The following is a 21,664-nucleotide window of genomic DNA, read 5'->3' as shown; positions in this document are numbered from 1 at the left end:
ACCGAAATTTAATTCGCCCAAAAAACCGAAAGTTATAAAGAAAAAATATGTAATTGATGATTTTGACTTGGGAGTGATCAGGAGAAAGATTCATCAGTTTTATGAGATCGAAAAAACAGTGCCAAGTATTCGTAAGTTACTGTCAAGTTTGAGACAAGATGGTGTTTTGAATTGTGGACGAGAATATTTGAGAAAACTTTTACACACAATGGGTTACCGGTTCAAAAAATGTAGATCGAAAAGACATCTTCTTATAGAGCAGCCTAATATTACAGAGTGGCGGAGGAAATATTTGACAGAAATAAAAAAATATAGAAGTGAAAACCGCAACATATATTTCCTAGATGAGACATATATTAACGCCAGTCACAATGTTAGCAAATGTTGGCAATCATCGTCGGAACTTGGAATTCACACTGACATCGGGAAAGGACGACGCTTGGTAATCGTTCACGCTGGAAGTCGAAATGGCTTGGTCGAAGGTGCATTGACTATATTTAAATCCGATGCTAAGACTGGCGACTACCATGGAGACATATACTTTTTATAAGTGGGTGGATGAAAAGTTGAAAGATAAACTGCTGCCGAATTCTGTAATTGTGATGGACAACGCGTCTTACCACAGCGTTCAAGTTGATAAGAAACCGACCATGACAAACCTCAAAAGTGAAATGCAGAACTGGCTGCGGCGTCACAATGTTGAATTTCCGGAAAAAATGAAAAAAAATCAACTGCAGATTCTTATAAATGCCACTCAAAAAGAGCCTGTTTACAGAATCGATGACCTCTTAAAAGCTCATGGGCACACAGTCCTGCGTTTACCTCCATACCATCCAGATCTGAACCCCATCGAATTGGTATGGGCTGATGTTAAAAACAATATAGCGCAAAACCATATTCATTCTTCTCTAGATGAAAAGATAAACGCACTGAATTTATTATTTTCGGAGTTCACGGCAGAAAAATGGCAGAGGTGTGATGACCATGTCCAAAAAAATGAAAACGATTACTGGGATCGCGACAACCGTTTCGACAATATTATTGACCCCATAATAATAAATTTGCAGGATGACAATGATTAAAGTTCCGGTAGCGAAATGGAAGATGAAGATAAAAGTGAATCTATGTCAGAATAGTCACTGTATTCATTAACTAGAAGCTTATGTTTTTTTGTTTTTCGAACTGATTCTGTTTTAACTCTCGAAACTATTTATTTTTCCGATAATTACACATTAATTTGACTTATATTGGTTTTTTTTATTTGTGCTTACCTAAAAATCGTATTGTACCATAATAAAAATTGGATATAATAAGTATGTACCTATACAGAGCCAAAATATTGTACTTCGGTATCTTCAGATCTATCCGACACGACGACAGACTCTTGTGTGTCCGTGATCTTTCCTGCCCGCACCCCGCCTCCCCGCGCATACCTAAGGAGCGGCACAGCGGTTGTGGTCAAGCTATAGTACTAGTACAAAGACAGTATGATTCTCTCTGTCTATGTTTGAAATGAGACAGCCCTTTGACAAACCATACTTTCAGATTCTTCGAAATCTTCGAGAAATACTCCGGTTTCAAGCGCGGACACGTAAAACTAAAGAAACCCAAGCAACTGCAAGAGATCCTGGACATTGCGCGCGCGTTGCTCGCCGACATACACACTCGGCACGCCGACCCCGAGATCGAGGAGAAACAGGGAAAACTGGAACAGCTTAAGAGCGTGCTCGAGATGTAAGTACCTGTACTTCCTGTTCTAAGGTTTAGAACGCACTGCGATTAATTTCTTGCGGTTTCAGTCTTTTAAGTGCGTGCGCTTATGAAGCATGCCGTACGTTACACTTTTTGCGGTTCTGAAACCGCAAAAAAATAATAGCAGTGCGTTCTCAGCCTAAGTGTGCAAACTGTGTGGACTCTCCAACGCCGCCCAGTGGGCCGTGCGGCTTGGATGTGAAGAGGGCGCGTAAAGCCAGGAAATTAGAAAGGAACAAAAAATATCAGTTTAAGATTGGGAGTAGGTATACATAGAGCGTAAAATTGTGACAACAACACGATTGTGTATCGCGTCGATCCTCTAAAATCATTTCGGACGTCGCAACCTCGCACCTGCAATAGATTAGAAAACACTACCAACCTAGATCGACAATTTTCCTTGTTTTCCAATATTGATATGAAAGTAAGTCTTTCCCATCACGGAACAATGGTGTTCCAGACCTTTGGGAGGCGCGCGCGGAGCCGAAACCAACACGTAGATGCCCTTTTGACACTTTAATAAAATGTAAGGGGTACACCAAGCGGATGCTGCCCTTGCCCGTGTCATGGGATGCACGCAGAGGCAGCACCCACCAAGGTTTAAGGACTATTAAGAGTACGGTTTAACTTAAAATGAACTAGGCTATTGGTTGAAAGCGATGGACAATTAGCTCCATGCATGAATTTATTTTTATTTTTGGATTCATAATTTATATCTTTGGAACACCGGAAATGATAAAAATACTTTTGTAAACCTTAACATTATTTTATTAAAAAATATTTAAAATGTTGAAAATTTTTGAGCGGTTGAAACGCTCATAATTTTTGGCGCGAATTCGACAGAGCGTGATGACGTCACACGTTGGGCGGCCCAACTGACGTTTGCTACTAATGACACTAATCTGTCGAACGCGTGACTTCACGTGGCGTTTCGAGCGTTTCGCTCACTAGCTTTTCGCGGGCAAATTTTTGTACTTTTTATTTATAATTTTAAGCAATTAAATGGTAATTTAAAAACGGACATGCATTTGTAACATGATATAACGGTAACAAACATCCGAATAAAACATATTTCGTTCAAATATAAACTTCATGCATGAGGCTAATACTGGGCTATAACACAGTAATATAATTGTTTGTTCACAGGTACGGCCACTTCTCAGGCATAAACCGCAAGGTCCAAATGAAGTACCAGCCCCGCGGCCGGCCCCGCGGCTCCAGCTCCGACGACGGTAACGCGCCCCCAGTACACGGTCTGCACATATTTACACGCTTTACTACTTTACTTTACCTCCATTACTGTCATTATCACTACTCCTGGGGAGCGAGGGAGCGACCGATAGTATACGTTTTATACTTAGGGTCGGTTGCACCAACTGTTTGTCATCGTTAAAGAGTTCGCTAAATTTTATTGTATGGAAAGTGTCATAGTAAACCGCCGCGGCGCGCCGGGTGACGTTGATCAGTCAGTCAAGTGCGGATGGTGCAACTGGCACTTAGTCTTTGGTTGAAAAAATGTTGGTCGTCTTTATATCGTCATATCGACACAAAGACCTAAGCCCTCCTACGTGTACACGTTCAACGCAGCTGGCCAACTTTATTGTCACGCGTGCAATGGAGTATTTAAGAACAAGTTCGGCCTGGCCAGCCACATTAGGGTTCACGCTAGACAACGTCCATAATGTTTATTTAGGGTGATTTCGGCGGTTATATATATATATCGACACATACCTTACATATTATATTGACGTTATGTGCTTTCGTTGTATGCACTATGTAAAGGAGGCCGATTGAACCGGCGGGTTTTCGAAGATTAACACTTCCATAAATAAATTATAGTTATAGGGGAATGATATAATTTTACAATTAATCATATTTGAACTTTGCCAATGCCAACGGCTCAAATACCACTTTAGGTCATTCATAGTAGAAAAGCTTTAAGTTTTGTTAATTTAGACTATAATTTAGACTAGACTTCGATTAAGTAGCGGCCAGCTCTATATTTAAACGTTGCTTATGCTAGTGATGCTAGAAAAGCTAGATTAGATAAATATAGCGGTCATAAGTTTGGAGAAAGCTTCGTTTCATAATCAATAAGGTCATGACATAAATTAGATTTTTTTACTTAAAATACTTCATAGATATGGAAAAAAATGTTTAAAGGTTTTACACTGTAGATGCACACCGAATTGCAAAATGGCTTTATTATTTCACAAATTCGTATCTAGATTGCAATTTACATAAATCTTGCTAAGCAGCAGTTTTCAACAGATTTTAGTTGTTTTGCACTGTAAAACGTAGCTAAATGAGCTATAACTAGTAGCGACCCAAAGATATATCCTAGAAACTAAAATCGTCATAAGTTACAGTAGAGGGCGCCGGCGAGCCGTCACTGGTGCTGATCCTCAAGTGGGGCGGCGAGCTGACTCCGGCCGGCCGGATACAAGCCGAGGAGCTCGGCCGCATGTTCCGCTGCATGTACCCCGGCGGTCAGGGCCGTCATATACCTGGTTAGTATTGGACACTTCCAAACTTTAACCCATCTCTTGCAATGTCCGAGTTACAGGGTCGCTGATATTCAATTTTCGAATTTCAATGTTCACTATAACCCCCCATGACCCGTCATTAGCTGCACACACCCCCTCGCCTAGTGCAGATACCTTAAACAAACAAAGAAACAAAGATACAAGAAACTAACAAAGGGCTCATATTTCAGATTATATTTCTTTTCCCAACGAAACACTTGATTCTCAACGTCGCATGGCGACCCTGCCAATGCGACCTTGTTTCATGGACTAATAATAGATCTTTTAGGTGTTTTCTATTCATGCCTGGAGAGATATATCTGTATACATTTTTATTTAGGCTAATTAGTCTCTTGCAAATACTCTTCTTTCAGACTGTACCTTGATATTTGACATCTATTCACCTTTGGGAACCTTAAGATTAGTTTGAAATTTGTGTGTATGTTATTTTCAGGTGTACTGAAAGAATTAAAAAATACGCAACTTTTTAACAACTTTGTATCTGTGAACATTCTCGCTCTTGTCTTAGGTGAAGGCGGCACCCAAGGCCTAGGGCTCCTGCGTCTCCATTCCACATTCCGGCACGACCTGAAAATATACGCCTCTGACGAAGGGCGAGTCCAGATGACCGCTGCGGCGTTCGCAAAGGGTCTGTTGGCTTTGGAAGGAGAACTGACGCCTATTCTAGTGCAGATGGTTAAATCAGCTAATACCAATGGGCTGCTGGATAATGATTGTGACTCTTCGAAGGTGCAGAATATGTAAGTATAGTAGACACTATATCTCAAGATACAAATCGACATTACCCTGTCGCCAGACCGGTACCCTTTTCAACCCTCTACGATGTTTGTTGCAAAGGTGGTTAAGTAGATTTTTCTTCAAAAACAAGCTTCTACTGTCAAGTTGTGCTTAGATGAAACTTACTTTTTTAATTTTCTGCACCTAAAATGGACTATTTCGCTGACAGGACATTTTCCGATAAGCTGGCTAATTTACTACACAATCATCCTGTTTTTGTAGCAGTTTTGTACTTAAATACTAAAATATCAGATTGGCTGGACAAATTGAGGCAATCTGTCTATTTAGTATCTGGAACATAAAAACAAAGAGACTTCTGGCATTAAAAAATAAAGCATACCCGTCGGTTTGGAAAACATCAAAAGTCCTACCAATACACAAATCCGGTTCCAAATCTGATATACATAATTACAGACCGATTGCAATATTATCGATATTCGGAAAAGTATTTGAGTCCATTATATATGCCCAAGCAAGAAAGCAGCTGAATGGTTGGTTTTCTGACGAGCAACACGGTTTTCTGCAAAAGCGATCAACCACATCAAATCTGATTAATACTGTCACATTAATAGCCAATAACTTGGATCAAAGAAGGCAAGTAGATGTTGCCTACTTTGACTTCCAAAAAGCATTCGACAGAGTAGATTGTGATATTTTACTTAAAAAACTGTCTATGGCCGGATTTACTGTACAATTACTTCAGTTTTTAGCCAGTTACCTCTCAGATAGGCACCAGTACGTTCAGTTTAATGGCTGCAGATCTACCCCATTCGTAGTCACTTCTGGTATTGGACAGGGAAGTAATCTGGGACCCCTAATGTTCCTAATTCTCATAAACGACTTGCCGACAGAAATTAAATTCTCGACCTGTCTGTTATTTGCCGATGATTTAAAATTAGTTCTCCCGATTGTCGATCCGAATGATCCCACATTGCTTCAGCTTGATATAGAAGCAACTTGTAACTGGGCGTCAAAAAATAGCCTTACCCTTAACATAGACAAATGCTCAGTAATGACATACGCCCGAGTTCGCCAGCCTATAACCTACCAATACACTCTTCAGAGCAAACCTATGAAGCGTACCAATGAAATTAAAGACCTTGGTGTCACTTTTGATTCCCAACTAACATTTAATCCACACATAGCCAACGTTAGTAAAGAGGCTAGAAGATGTCTGGGATTCATAATTCGGCAAGCTAAATCATTTACCAATCAGCACGCCATTACCATCTTGTATAACGCTTACGTGCGTAGCAAGCTGGAGACGAATGCCATCATCTGGAGCCCCCATGAGCAACAATACGTGCTTCTATTGGAAAGAGTGCAAAAATCGTTTGTGCGATTCCTATACAAGAAAATATACGGCGCATACCCTTTCCTATATCCAACGCTCTTCATATATGGTATGGTAAACTATACATCCCTTGAAGCCCGAAGAAACATATACTTAATTAAATATTTTTTCCATCTAATTCGCGGTCAATTAACAAACTCCCAGCTGTTAGCACAAATACCGTTACGCGTTCCCCGTTTATCAACTAAACAACTGCGTACTCGCCGCCGCGATCTCTTCTCCATTCCTCCAGCGCGCACGCGCGCGCTCGCCTCCAGTCCTCTCCACTGCACCACGCGTTAAAATTGATGAATGACATACTGGACAGCGACAAGCAGCTTGACATTTTCTTCTCCCCGGAGACTAAATTTTTAAGTGCAACATCTAGTTACTTGGAAAGTATTGTAACCCCTAGCTCTATTGTAGAATCTGTGACATAATTGTTGTAAACGTTTGTAATTAAGTTTAGATTATATTATGTTATGTTGTATCTTTTATTTGTTAATGTGAATTTAATTTATACTGTGAAAATAATAATGATTTGTTGAAATTTCGTTTGGATTAAATTGTACTGTAATATTTGTTACAATAAAAAAATAGTTAATAATGTGACATGTGACATACATAATGATGATAATTTAGTATAATTTCATAATGACATAATAATATAATATAAGTATGTACCTATTTAATGATATAATTCGTAATGAAACATTTGATAGAATTGTATAATAACAGAAAGATGAATATGTAGAATTATATTAGTGTATAATCACATGAAATAATTACTAACAACACTATTAGCACGTAAGGTTTATCTGTAAGTGCTGATATGTATAATAATAAACAAATAAACAAATAAACTTCTAACGAATGGGACTTGCTTTAGCAAAGAAACACCTTGCGAGTGATTATGCGGTCCATTTGTTAATTCCAGGGCCAAAGCGCGTCTCCACGAAGCCATGCAAGTGGACCGCGAGTTCACCGAGCAGGACCGTCAGCGCATCAACCCCTGCGACAGCCTCAGCATCAGCGCCGCCATGGAATTCGTCAAGAACCCGGTGCACTGTTGCGCGCACGTGCACACGCTCATACAGCAGCTCGTGCACATCGTGCTGGTGAAGAAGGACGACCCCAAGACTAAAGGTGACCCAGCCATCTGTGCCAGAGACTTCACCGAGCGGGACCGGTAGCGTTTAACAGAGACCTCAACTACAACGCAACTCGATTGACTCGAGCGGGTGTAACCTTAAAAAAGGCATAGGAATCAATATCAAAATACGTTCAGGTCTGGCGAGTCCGCGGCAAATGTGTCTTTGCGCCACTCGCTAATTTTTTGTGAACAGCTCGTGTGCATTTCGTACAGTCAAGGAATTTGGTTTATATGCCACTTCGTACGATATCACAGTGTCAATCAAAATGTATGCCACTACGGATATCGTATTATTGTCAATAGGCAAGGCACGATGAGCACAGAAATCAAATGCCTTGACTTGAGCGTACAGGCGGCGCATTGTGCTGCTGGCAGTGACACAGACAAAAGGAGTGTAATATTTCATTGATTCCATATTTGTAATTGTTTTTTGTAATTTTTGGTTAATTTTATTGCTTGTAAAAATTGTCATGTAAAAGTGCCCCTGTGGCCTATTTGCTGAAAAAATGTTTAATGTTTGATGTAGAAACTCAACCGTTATTTATATTTGTCCTTCAATCACTTTCTCTTGTAAAAGTGTCACATGAGTTTATAAACATTCGTTCAGCATTTTTTTTCTTACCGATAGATTTTATTACTACTTAATTCTCTTTCAGACACTATCCTCTACCACGGCGAGACATGGGAGCTGATGGGCCGCCGCTGGGGCAAGATCGAAAAAGACTTCTGCACAAAGAACAATACGTACGACATCTCGAAGATCCCGGACATTTACGACTGCATCAAATATGACCTCCAGCATAATCAACATGCGTTGCAGTTTGACTTGGCCGAGGAGCTGTATATGTATGCCAAGTCCTTGGCGGACATTGTTATACCGCAGGTGAATGCCTATGTTCAGAAAAAAGAATATTGGACATAAGAATACACTTACCCCGCGTCGATTTTGATTACATAACACGTCGATTTCTCACGCACACTTATTAGATGTGACTCATGTGATCCATTCACGAGGAAAATCACAATCCAAATATGAAGAAATCTGCGTGTTATAGTCACAGTTTTGTCTTAGCAGCGTGCGCGTTCTTAGGTATAAAGATTTTAGTCACAAAAAAGTTATTTGAAAATAATTTTGAGTACCTCGTCCGCTAAATTATTCTGATGCCGACTGTACAATACAATCTTTGTTATTAGGAATATGGACTGACGATGCAAGAAAAGCTCACAATCGGCCAAGGTATCTGCACGCCGCTGCTCAAGAAGATCCGCGCGGACTTGCAACGGAACATTGAGGAATCCGGCGAGGAGACGGTCAATAGGCTCAACCCCAGGTTAAACTATAGTTATTTGTCCAACAAGAGAGGAAAGTTAGTTTTTCTTGCGAGTGTTGATTTTGAGTCCCGAGAAAGCGAAAGATTCTAAGTTAGAATCTTAAGCGTAGCGAGGGATTTAAAAAACACTAGATGTAAAATAACTTTGCTCTCGTATGACATATATAATTTTTCACCTCAGTAGTGAGAACATATTAAAGGTTAAAATGTATTTCGAATTTGTAATAGACCCCGAAGTATGAAGTGGCAGTTCATGGCCTTCACTAAATTAAAAAGCTACTTTGTTTCACTCCCTGGAGTGACAAAAGTGCTGAGCTGAGATCGAGCTGCTGAGGTGAAAAATATAAATCTTGTATTTATTTAGTATGGTGTAGCGCATTTTTTTGATGAATCTCAATAAAAATAAAATGCCGGTAAAATGCCAGGGAGTACAATACCAGGCCAATGTCCTAAAAACTCGTTGTATTGCCTCCCAAAGAAGTGGGTTCTACATCCTTCATCAATTTATATTTTAAGTTACATATTTCTCATCACAACAGTCGCTTTCCGCTGTCTGTCCGTCTGTCCCTATGTATGCTTAGATCTTTAAAACTATGCAACGGATTTTGATGCGTTTTTTTAAATAGGAGTCATTCAAGAGGAAGGTTTATGTGTGTAATTAATTTGTTAAGGTTTACCCGAAGCCGGGGCGGGTCGCTAGTTATAAAATAAAGTGGGACTCGATCGAGTGTTGTATATATTGTCGTTCTCAAGTAAAAGGTAAGTACCACATTGTCGCTTACCATAAGGGTGAAATTTTCTTTCATCTATACGAATAACCTGTCAGAGCGTCCTTGTGGTAAGCGACAATGTGGTACCATTTACTTGAGAACGACACATTGAATGTGTTGTTACACATCATGAAAGCTAAAATGATTATATGTGTCGTTTTCAAGCAAAAGGTACCACATTCTCGCTTGCCATAAGGATGCTCTCTGATAAGTTTTCGTATAAAGATACAAGCAATTTTCGTCCGTATGGTAAGCGATAATGTGGTACCTTTTGATTGAAAACGTCATGCACATATAGACATATATTACTTGGTGCTAAGTTGTATATTCGCCTGCAGGTACAGCCACGGCGTGTCGTCGCCGGGCCGGCACGTGCGGACGCGACTGTACTTCACCAGCGAGAGTCACGTGCACTCGCTGCTCACCGTGCTACGGTTCGGCGGGCTGTTAGATGTATGTCTACCTTAATGAGTTGCTACTAAAGTTAAGATTAGTAGGTACAGAGACGGTTTGAGGTGGCCGCGACTATACAGGATGGCTAAAAAATAAGCGCATTCCCGTTGCCAGGGAGATTTTGAGATTATACTGAGCAACTTTTTACTAAAATCGCGAAAAAATATTTGGCTGGTCCATTTTCTATGGGATTTTTTTCGCGATTTCGTGGTTGGTCCCATAGTAAAAAGTTGCTCAGTATAATCCCAAAACCTCCCTGGCAACGGGAATGCGCTTATTTTTGAGCCACCGTGTATATACTTTGCCAGCGAGAGCCACTGTAGACTCGCTGCTCACTGTGTTACTAGAGTGTGCTCACTGAATATGTGTCGTTTTCCATATCCGTCGCTTGCCATAAGGACTCTGACAGGTTTTTCGTATAAAGATACAAGCAATTTTCATCCTTATGGTAAGTGACAATGTGGTACCATTTGATTGAAATTAAACTTTTTAAATATGTTTTTTCTAGCATATTTAATGTCCATTAACAAATCTCTCATAATATTATGCGATACGGTGCTTTTGATATATTTTAATAACAATGTTTTATTATAACTGTCAGGTGTTAAAAGACGAGCAGTGGCGGCGCGCAATGGAATACGTGTCAATGGTTTCGGAACTGAACTACATGTCACAGATTGTCGTTATGCTGTACGAGGATCCTACGAAGGACCCTTGCTCTGAAGAAAGGTTTGTTCCTCTATGGTATTTGACGTATGTATGTCACCAACCGTATCCAAGATGCTTATAAAACTCTCATATTTTAACATCATAGTCAAAATGTATTTTATTTTTTTAAACGTGAGTGACCCCACGTATTATTAAGTCGAATAGTTCGACATGTTTCGATTCAATTTACGAGGATCGTCTTCACGGAGCAACGACACGTGTTCACTGGTCGAGGGCGCGCCGTGTACTGCGGGCCGGCGCACGCGCACGCGCCCGTCTCACGACAGTCGGCGTCGGCGGTGCCGGCGACGTCATCGTACAGAGGACGGATCTACTCTACCTAATACCCTCCGTATTGCGTTTGTCAAATGTCAAACTGCATTGTCTACATGTAAAAATGAGTTAGATACACCATACAATAACGCTTATTTTCTTTAATGCTACTATTATTTTGAGAAATTGTACAAAATTGTTGACGGAGTCTTTATTATGAGGCTCGAGTCCTTTTGAGTTCCGCTTAAAAATGACTCTACTCGGGACTTAAAAGACTCGGAAGTATTTTCAGCGCAGTCTCGTAAAAACGAGTAGAGTTCTTCAAATTTAGACTCAAAAGAATTGCTACCAACACTAGAGATGGCCACTAGAGACCAAAAGTTGGAGGCAAAGTTATTTTGACATTCACTCGCATTTTGATGTATTTTTTGCGGTGTTATCTCATTTCTTGAGAAGCTTAATGACTACTTTCAAGGCAACCCTGAAGATAAAGTGAGTAGTGGTATAATTATAGTCTGCATCATCTCAAATGACTTTTTCGTCTAAGACGGTAATCTGTTAAACAAAATCCATTGTCTGTGCGAGCTGTCGGCCGTTGTGTGCCATTGTGTGTTGGCGCGTGCGGCGCTCACACACAATGGCACACCGCTCGCACAAAAGAAGATGAAGACTATAGTTAATGAGTGAATGTATTCTGGCCAGGTTCCACGTGGAGCTGCACTTCAGCCCCGGCGTGAACTGCTGCGTGCAGAAGAACCTGCCGCCCGGCCCCGGCTTCCGGCCGCACAGTCGGAACCATTCCACCACCAATAACTCGGTGACACCATACTTCATATTCGTATCACCTATGTAGGGGACAACAGTGACACACCCTCTCTCTTCCTGACTTAGAAAACGCTGCTCTACCTTTACCTTTTACCAGGCGCGGCTCACTCCGCGATTTCATCGCGTCGCTACAAGTACATGCGGCCCACACCAATTTTGGTGTCTAGCCATAGTAGCCATAGTAGTTGCCGCGCACCGCTACGGAACGAACGCCTGCTCGCGCTTGCGCCACCTAGCAGTCATATTTGTCATAACAGACGCGTTTTATTAGAGAATGAACCTTCTGTACCAACTACTATTATTTATTATGTGATTACTGATATTATAGATTCTTATGTACGTTTTTTTGTCTAGAATAAGATACCATTTTACTAAATTTTAAGCCTGGAATCCTCTTGATTTATAAAAAAAAGGAGTTTTTATTTTTTTAGCCTAACAAATGGTCCGCTTTGAAATTTGGATATTTAAACGTCATAATTTGACATTAAAAATAACACTGGCCTATCAAAATCGCTGCCAACTTAGCTTGGTCTAACTCTAATAGTAATTAACTAATTAATTAAAAAATAAATAAATATAAAAACTAACATTTTGCCATTTCAATCATTAGAAAAATACTTGACACGTATATTTGTTTACAGCAGAGCTCCTCCGAAGAAGTGAAGTGTATAGAAGAGGAAGCGGAAGATGACCAAATGGCTAGTCAAGAGACATTACAACCGGTAAATATACGATATCATTGTGCTGTGCATCCTTACTGCGCGTTGTCCCCATTGATATGCCTAGTTATTTTTTTGCCAGTCAAAATTAAACCATATTGGAACTAGATATAATACCCCATGAGTATTCTTTCAAAGCAGAGCATCAAATCAAAGAACTGATGATATGGTTCAATTTTGACTGGAAAGAAAATATATACATTATTACATCGGCATATTGTAAAATGACATCGTAAATTGTTAATCCAAACACTTACCCATTTCTGTTGTTTGACTTCTCCTTTGGTCACATGATATCGTCGTTTCTATGCATTCATGGACGTTCTATTCAGGAGCTGAAAGCCGTTCAGATCAGCTGTACTGAAGTTTGGGGTCATCCATTAATTACATCACACGTTTAGGGGGGGAGGGGGTCAAGAAAATGTGACATGTTGTGACATGGGGGAGGGGGGAGTCACAAACTTTGTGACGTCACTTTAACTTATTTAAATTATTTTATTCGCTGTATAGGTACAGTTAAATAACAACTTTTTGGAACGATAATCGTTTTTAATCATTTAATTTTCTTTCCTAATCTGGTTTGGATTATAAAATTAGTAATATTTATTTTGTCAAAAATATTTTGATAAATATTTATAATACTTAATTCGATTTGCCAATTTCATTGAAAAAATGTGACGTCACACCAGGGGGGAGGGTTTTGCCAAATGTAACCAAGTGTGACAATTAGGGGGGGAGGGGTCAGAAAACCTCGAAATTCGTGTGACGTATTTAATGGATGAACCCTTTCTAGCGCTGCATGAAATAAAAAGACTTATAGTGAGCTCGTAAAGACCCTCTGTACTAGTGGGGTGTCATAGGAACAACATACTCTTAGTTGTTGTACTGAAATGAATGAATGAAAAATATTTATTTCCAATAACTATGTACTCATACAGATTTATTAGTAGAGTCCTAATGTTAGTACCTAAACCTAATTAACTATTCTATACCTATTTATAAGACGAAATGAATGTTACGAATGTTTTTAGGACACCGATGATCTGGACAATACGTTTTCTCCGAGGAAGAATTCTAAATCAAATTTGAGGCCTTCGGATCCAATTCCAATTTGGTAAGATAAGATTCATCCTATTAAAAAAAGTTGAAAACGGTTTACTCATATTATGCTCTCTGCTCGCCCGGCTTCTCGCGGCAAACTTAATTTGTTTCGCCATTTGGTTGAAAAAACATCTCTAACGCCATATGAATTAGTTTCATTTAGTAATAGAACGTGAATTTAAGTTTTATTCACCCCAGCCATCCCTATTCACCCCGGTTGACGGTACTTAGTTAGTTATTGGTGAAATGTTTGTTCCCCAGCAACCTGCACTACACGGTGAGCGGGCACGAGGCGGTGTCGCTGGCGGCGCGCCTCAACGAGCTGCGGTCGAGGCCCGACCATGCTTCACATCGAGAGAAGGTCACATTACTGTGCACACGAACACACAGAATAAATAATAGTACAGTCTGGCAAAAAAGAGTAGAAATTAAAAAGTGGCAACACTGTAGTGTCGTCCCTTTCAAATCAATCTAAGAAAAACGGGACGACACTACAGTGTTGCCACTTATTAATTTTGCGTTTAAATATTACGTAGCGCAATGGGGTTGGTCGAAAAATTACTTACCTTACCACTCTACCCCACCAGAGCGAAGAAAAAGAACAAAACGCCAGCGAAGACCCTCAGCCCCGCGCGCGCAGCTACGACCAGCACAAGCAGCACGACAGCGGTAAGTGCGCACGCCACGCCCGACCCCACCGTGCCTAACCAGAGTTCACTAACTGCAAGCGTGTGTCGACTGTGATATTGTGAACCTTATAACAGGGGCCTGCTTTACGAAGGCTTGTATTTTAAAAAACTGCTTTTATAAGGTCGAGTTATGAAACATATCTTTACAAAGCCAACGTTACAAAAATATATTTACACGGTCTTATTTTCAGTGGCACAGGCGTGTATATAACTATATATATTTATGACTAGTAAAGATGTTTGTGAACTCGACTGTACAAGTCACAAGCTTTTGTGAAACTGGCCTTGGCAGACAGAAAAATATAAAAAAATATTTGCTATCACACGTGCTGAATATGATCTTTGAAATCAGGAAGAAAAAGGGATCAATGGGAGGGCTAATGTTTTTAACGACAAGAAGGTTAATTCAAAATTGGCGAGGCAAAAATCAACATCTGCCAATACCAGTCTTCAAAAAATAAAAACATATACGAAACTGAATCATTCTACAAATAGCTAAAAATTTCCTATTGATATTACATGCATATAAAAAAGAAAAGTTTTAAGAATCACGGGGATTGCACAATCCCCCCCCCCCCCCCCCCCCCCCGCCTAATGTTACTGAGAGTGTCAAAAAAAAGATAGGCGCGAGACTGCGTTGTATAGGTATGTGTTCAGCGAAAAGTAGGCAGCTCGGAAACATCTTACTGGAATATTTAAAAATCTGCTCTGAAATGCACACGATGCGATTTTATGTTATAAACTGTTGATATGAAGCCGTTGTAACAGTTTAGGTAGGTATACTTAGCGGGTGACGTTTCGTATTTAATAAAGTTTTGACTTCTCGTGCCTGGAGTAAAATAGGGGTCGGTGTGACGGACCATCTGTGAAACTTCGAATTTAAGGAAACATCATCAAGTTGGGATTGTTAACGGATGACGTATGATAATCAAATACTTTATTCTTCGTCATCTTTCATAATTATGATTAGTTGATTACTTTGCTACTGAATAAGATTATCTTAATTTTTATTCTTCATTCATAAGCAACACCGTAGGTACCACTTCGCAACTTATGCCTGACTTTGCTTCTGAACTATGCAAATTGCAGTAAAATATGTGGTGTAGGTACTTCTTTCGAATTTCTTGGATTTTGGGCAGTTATTTTTATTCGCTACAATTTATTATCTTCACGCTTTTATGTTTGTATGACTTTTTTAATTAAAGGACGTTATTATGTTTTTGCACGGTAATAGATAATATTAATAGATAGAGTGGAATTTAATTTGATTTAACAATATTTTATTAAACTGTACTTACAACAAACTCGGCCGTGCAAAAACATTAACTCGTCAACCTAAATTATTATTACCACAGAAAAAATAAAATTCTAAAATTTATATTGAAAACTGACATTGGCATTTAAAACTAGTAATTTTTGTTATAAAACAAGACCGAGCCTTAAAAAATGATACTGAAATCTATTGCTTTAATAATTCTGAAATGTCTAATAAAATGTAACTAATTTAGTATTTATTTGGAAAGCAAAGCCAACAGACGTATTAATTGTCATCATGTTTTACTGCAATATGTAGTCTACGGTTGTCCGGTGTATCGGGCAGGCGCGGAGCTGTCCCGCGGGCTGCAGGCCTGGCAGAGCTTCCACGACCAAGGTGATGCCCGACGAACGGACCAACTTCGATACGAAAACTTTAAACTCGAAGGATCATTTAATCATTGGTCTTTACTCTTTCTATAATATGTGCATTATTAGTTGTGCTCTAAAGGAGCTCGCAATTCGCTCGACTAACAAACAAGTTCAGAAAATGGACGAACGGCACTTGTTTTCTTTTATTCAGATAAAGATTTTCATCTCATACTCAAATTTAAATACTCTTTGAAATTAGATCTTGGCCAATTGAATGGGCAATTTGTCTCAAAAGTTATATCTTGTTTTCATCTACTTGTTAATATAAAAATAAAATGCGGAACAGTATCGACCAATCTAATTGAGCTCTGTCACCTGTTTTTCTCACTAGACTTACATGCTTAAGTCTCTTGACGGAGGCGAGATGAGGTTTAGGGTTTTTTGTTTCGGAGTTTAAGTCCTTTGTTGGTGAGAAGTGTTGCCAGACTTATTACCTACGACTTATTATGTTTAAATATCATTGTCTAAATGTCACGATGAAATTCCAAAAAAAAAATTTAAACTTTATTGATTTAAATTCCATTTAGACTTCACTCCAAGTACAGTACTTACCTACTTAGTACGTCTGGTTACATTGACTCAACAAATGGTCCTTAATCCTGAACGCATAAAACTAAACAAAAGCATTGTAAACGGTACACCAGACAAATAGTAGTGACCTATACCTATAACTAGATTTCCCGTTGTTGGAGGTAAGCCAGCATGTCCCATCGAGGATGTATATGTTTATTTAATATGTTTTCTAAATAGTGTAATTTCTAGCGTTTCGAGTGGTGAGCTCAGCTGGCCGGCGATGTTGTGTGTTTGCGCGTCTTGCTCCTCGCGTGTGCGTTTGGTGATTGTGCTGCCCTGCATGGTGTTCTTAACTCTTAACCTAGTTAAAATTATTGTCTACTGTTCTGCCTAGATACTATCACTGATAACTAGAATTTTTCGTCTTATAATGCTTGTCAGATATCAGAGTACTTTCATACCCAAATCACTGTTGCTTCTTAAGAATCTGTGCGTTTTCAATATTTCCATATTCAATATCATAATAATATGTATAGCCAAGTCCAGTACACGCAGTCGCTATGGCTGAAATCGGCGAGGGATTCCTCATCATTATCATCATAAGCATTGACATAAATCTTTACTTTTAATACACCTACGAAACTATGACATTCTGAATGCAATTGGTCAGTCATTTGTTGTGCACCACACCGTCCACACCTACCAGCCATAACTATTCTGTATTCTTATATCTGAGCCTTATATGTACTTTAATGAACAAAGCAAAATGCGTTATTAGTGATGGTATCTGGTTATATAGCTAGTGTAAGATGTTCTGGTGATGTGTTTTACTATCGTGAACGCAAATTTCGAGTCATGAACCTTCTCCCCCGATCATACTCGTATGAGCGAGCGAGAGGCCCCGCGGCGGAGGCTTGCGTCCACGGAGGGCGGCCACCATCCTCAAACGACACCTGGTTACGGGTTCTACTCTGACTGTCTCGCGTCTTGACACTTACGGGCACGCTTAAGCACAATTATATACTTTATTTATTACGCAATATATTAATTTATTTTATTTCTATCACCCCCCCCCCCCCCCCTTCTAACTACATTCGCATATCACGTAACCGCACGTCCGTTAACGCCCCTGCCCGCTAACAGTCCCCGTGCTAACGCTCACGACGCCTTCCGGGTTGAGTTCGGCGCCGGAGACGCCGGAGTTCGACCTGGAGGGGGTCGAGTCCAGTACTAACGAGCTGCCGCTGTCCGCGATCACATTCGGTAGTAGAGTAGAGGTGGGGCCGGGGCCGGGGCCGGGGCCGGGGCGGGGGCGCGTGGCCTCGTGGCCCCGCCTCGAGGAGTCATTGTGGCGCGGCGCAGGGCGGCGCCAGCGGCACAGCATCGCCGGACAGATGAGCTACCTCAAGATGCTGGGGCTGGCGCGCGGCAAGGCGGCCGGCGCCGCGGGCCTCTTCAGCACGGCCGTCATCTCCGGCTCGAGCTCCGCGCCCAACCTACGCGTCTGCATACCCTCCTCTGCAGCGAACAACAGTAAGTTCAAATAAACTTTATGAGTCGAATTCATAATGCATACATAACAGTTAAACATTGACACATTCACAAGCTTTTTTCGAGTTGTGAATGTGTGCATGTTGCGTGTATCGACGACCCCCGTGGTCGACGTGTTATAAAATCACACTTAGGTCGCGGAATCTGTGTGTATCCTTAGGTACGTGAAATTTAAATGAGAAACATGCCTTGCGCCGTGTTATATCTAAATGTGCTTAAATTCAAGACACTTATAAAAGTAGAAAAGAAGTGACGCAAAGTATTTGTATGGCTTCGGTAGGTAGCCGGTTTATTAGTTTAGTCTTAATCATTCGTGACGTTTAATGTATCACCTGTAGACTTTGGCCAGTTCTAGGCTTCAGGATAATTCATAAAAGTAAATCTATTCTCAACATAAAATTCGCGCAAGTTTTCGTCATCTATCTCGATTGAAAACAAAAGAATACTAATAGTGTTTCAAACAAAGAAAAACCGGTTAGTCGTATTGTTTAATTTAATTAGAGACATGACTTAAGTAACTTCACTGTTTCGTAAAATAAATTGTTCACAAATTTCAAGGTTTTGGAAAACATTGATCGACAGGCAATGTCCTTGGTGATTTTTTTTAGTGTTCCTTTCGTAAGATTTTATCTTCAGTAACAGGTAAGTGGGTCTGTTTAATTAAAGTGATTATTATTTTCCAAATAAGTGTTAACTTAACAGCCATTAATTCTTGTCAATATACCTAAGAGTAAATATAGAAAATTATTTTGAATTATTTTACTCTAATATTAAAATTTTCGCGCCCACGTGTCATCTAAACACGTTTTGTGTAAGGTCACTTAAATTTTATATTTTTTATATAAAACTTAACAACATGATTAATCATTTAGTAACACCCACTTTCGCCACTTACCATTTGACTACCGACTGCAGTAACAAATAACAACGATATATTAGGTATATTAAGAGTCTAACCAAAGAGGGATATAATAAGATAGAGCGGTACTGTCATAGTAAATTTTGTGACCACAAAAAATTCACTGCCATCTATCGATACAGTTTAAAACTAAAAATGAAGATTTATAAAAATACGATAAAATGTATTTAAATATGGATAAATGATTTTTTAATTTAATATAATTTGACTCATGTCCTTTCACTGATATGCGTTAAAATTGTTAAATAACAAACGAAACAGTCAACGCCCTCTATACGAGAGTAGGCCAAAGGTAGTGGCGCCATCTGATCGAGAATCAAATTTTCGTGATTTTCGAGGCACGTTTTTTCCTTACTGTATCCATCTATTACGGAGTTATATCTATCTTTGGTCTAACAAACGCTCTTAAGTTTTACTAGGTATTTTTATTTATTTTATTGATCAAATAAGTAACACAGCATTACAGTAAAACCAAGGCACTGTGAAACTACAAAATACTTAACAGAAAATACAAGGAGACAAAGAAAAACAATACACATAAAAATGAAATGAACTAAACATTGGTCGACGACGTAACAGCGTGGCCCCGTAACGTCGTCTGACTCGGCGTAGGAGGTACTCGAGGTAGGTATAATATTGTATACTTACATATTGCCATATGTACTCTCAACTCTAAATGTATGTCGTTATTATAACAAGCGTAAACGTGTTTACAGCCGCACTGGAAGGTTTCGTGGGCGTGCCGGCCATCCGGCCTCTAGAGACGCTGCACAACGCGTTATCGCTGCGGCAGCTGGACGTGTTCCTCGAGCGCGTCACGGCGGCGCCCGTGCTGCTCGGCACGCCGCCCGCGCCGCCGCCCACGCCGCCCGCCAAGCCCGCCTCGCCCACCAACAGTGAGTGTTTCAATGTCTGGAACCTGGAATACCTGACGCAACGTTCTGACAATATAAAACTGACGGAGCTGGAAGCGTCAATGTGCCAGAGAAGTGGCAAAGATCCGTAGATTGTGTTAAATGCGTAAATTCGACGATGCACCGAATTTGACAGGTGATGTAGATGGCGCTGTATGGCTTCTTACATTATGCGATAACTCTTCTTGTTAAAAGTTGACGATTGACAAAACACTTGGCGCAGTACAACGCCATCTGGTGGGACTGTCAAACTAGGGTCACTTCTTTTTCTTAGACTCTAATACAATCAATAACTATTTGATAGTGGCTGACGCTACAAGCAACAACAGTTTTGAGACACAAAAATTTGTTTTTAAAGATAAACATAATAAGATGTTAGTTTAGGTAAATTTTTGTTCTGGTTAAGTAAGAAGATTATGGATTATTCGAATTTAAACTGTCGTGAGTCATACTAACTTAAGCCAAAAAATACGGTTTTACTGACGTAATTTTAACAGTGTATGTGAGTAGCGTTCACGATGGCCGCGCGTCACGTACTGCTGCAGTCTGCACGCCGCAGATAACCGTTTGGGGGAGGTCTCGCGCTGTCGTTGTAAGCGGGCAAGGTAGCGGGTTTGGGTCACCCACCACTCGTAATGATAAACAGCACGAACACACTGTGTCCACTACACTGTCATAACACTCACTAGTATTCCGCCCAAGGACTGCAGGCTTCCATGCTGACGCATGCCTTTTGGTTTAAGATTCTGGATTGTGGATTCTTCTCAGTGCCTCCAAAGCTGCCTATGCATAAAACAAATCTCCATTTGTGAACTAACCTGAAAACCAAATAAATCATATTCCGCTTCCTAATACGAAGGACTTCGAACGTGATTGTTACAGGCGTGGGCTGGAGCGGGCCTTCGTCCCTGATGTCGTCGTCGGGCGAGCTGCCGAGCGCGCTGTCTTCGACCGGGCCGTCCTCGCCCAACTCCAACTACGCCTCCAACTCAGACCACAAGAACTCCTCCGAAAGGTACACCTTACGCTTGACTGATATACCTACTTTTCGAATGGAAGTTTACACGAGTATTGGACGTGGTTTAGCAAAAAGGTTCCAGGGGGCCTACCCATGATGACAATCGTACATCGACAAAAAACAAACGAAAAATGTAGTGTGATGACAGATGCTACTAAAAGTCACGTGAATAGTTCTATACATTATTTAAGTTTAAATTTTCATCTTGGCTAGACCCCTAGAAAATGAACTTTTGGCCAAAGAAAACATGCACCTACATTATATTATCATGTATATATGTACAGTATGTCATGTTTGGATTTATTTTGCTGAACTGAAACCATCAAATAATGGGTTAATTAAATTGACCCGGTCGGTTGTCATTGTCACTATTGATGAATACTGTTTTTCCATATTTTTTCAAAATATTAGATTGTTCGTTCATATAGTTGCGATCGGAATAATTTAATTGATCCATTATAATAGTGTCTTGTAAGATATTATTATGCTCTTGCTGCAACTTCACCGTCAGCAGTCATATCACAGACATTTCTTTTTTTGTGAATTTATATGTGTTTGGAAGACTAAATGTTCTTTAAGTGCCGTCTTCCTGTACATAGCTAAGGTCAAGAAAAAGCTATGTTTCGTGTTTTA

The 21,664-nt window shown here is 40.1% G+C and overlaps 1 protein-coding gene across 17 annotated transcripts in view; it reads left to right on the top strand.

Annotated features, from left to right (window-relative positions):
- The window catches only part of LOC134742354 (inositol hexakisphosphate and diphosphoinositol-pentakisphosphate kinase), a 44,927-nt gene that overhangs the window by 14,221 nt on the left and 9,042 nt on the right, over window positions 1-21,664 (top strand). For 8 of the 17 annotated variants that reach the window (XM_063675416.1, XM_063675426.1, XM_063675423.1 and 5 more), the window contains 17 exons: window positions 1,546-1,734; window positions 2,899-3,005; window positions 4,116-4,262; window positions 4,807-5,038; window positions 7,346-7,554; window positions 8,218-8,444; window positions 8,756-8,892; window positions 10,001-10,115; window positions 10,717-10,844; window positions 11,799-11,913; window positions 12,563-12,643; window positions 13,672-13,754; window positions 14,003-14,102; window positions 14,329-14,410; window positions 17,773-18,162; window positions 19,816-19,995; window positions 20,896-21,028. In XM_063675416.1, coding sequence (XP_063531486.1) covers window positions 1,546-1,734; window positions 2,899-3,005; window positions 4,116-4,262; window positions 4,807-5,038; window positions 7,346-7,554; window positions 8,218-8,444; window positions 8,756-8,892; window positions 10,001-10,115; window positions 10,717-10,844; window positions 11,799-11,913; window positions 12,563-12,643; window positions 13,672-13,754; window positions 14,003-14,102; window positions 14,329-14,410; window positions 17,773-18,162; window positions 19,816-19,995; window positions 20,896-21,028 — 2,655 coding nt within the window. The remainder of the gene's footprint in view (window positions 1-1,545; window positions 1,735-2,898; window positions 3,006-4,115; window positions 4,263-4,806; window positions 5,039-7,345; window positions 7,555-8,217; window positions 8,445-8,755; window positions 8,893-10,000; window positions 10,116-10,716; window positions 10,845-11,798; window positions 11,914-12,562; window positions 12,644-13,671; window positions 13,755-14,002; window positions 14,103-14,328; window positions 14,411-17,772; window positions 18,163-19,815; window positions 19,996-20,895; window positions 21,029-21,664) is intronic. The other 9 variants (XM_063675420.1, XM_063675418.1, XM_063675422.1 and 6 more) reach the window with 8 other exon arrangements.

Source organism: Cydia strobilella, chromosome 6 (assembly GCF_947568885.1).
Source record: "Cydia strobilella chromosome 6, ilCydStro3.1, whole genome shotgun sequence".
In the NCBI taxonomy this organism is placed as follows: domain Eukaryota; kingdom Metazoa; phylum Arthropoda; class Insecta; order Lepidoptera; family Tortricidae; genus Cydia; species Cydia strobilella.
Note: the sequence above shows the minus strand (reverse complement) of the source record. Positions and strands in the feature narration are given on the sequence as shown.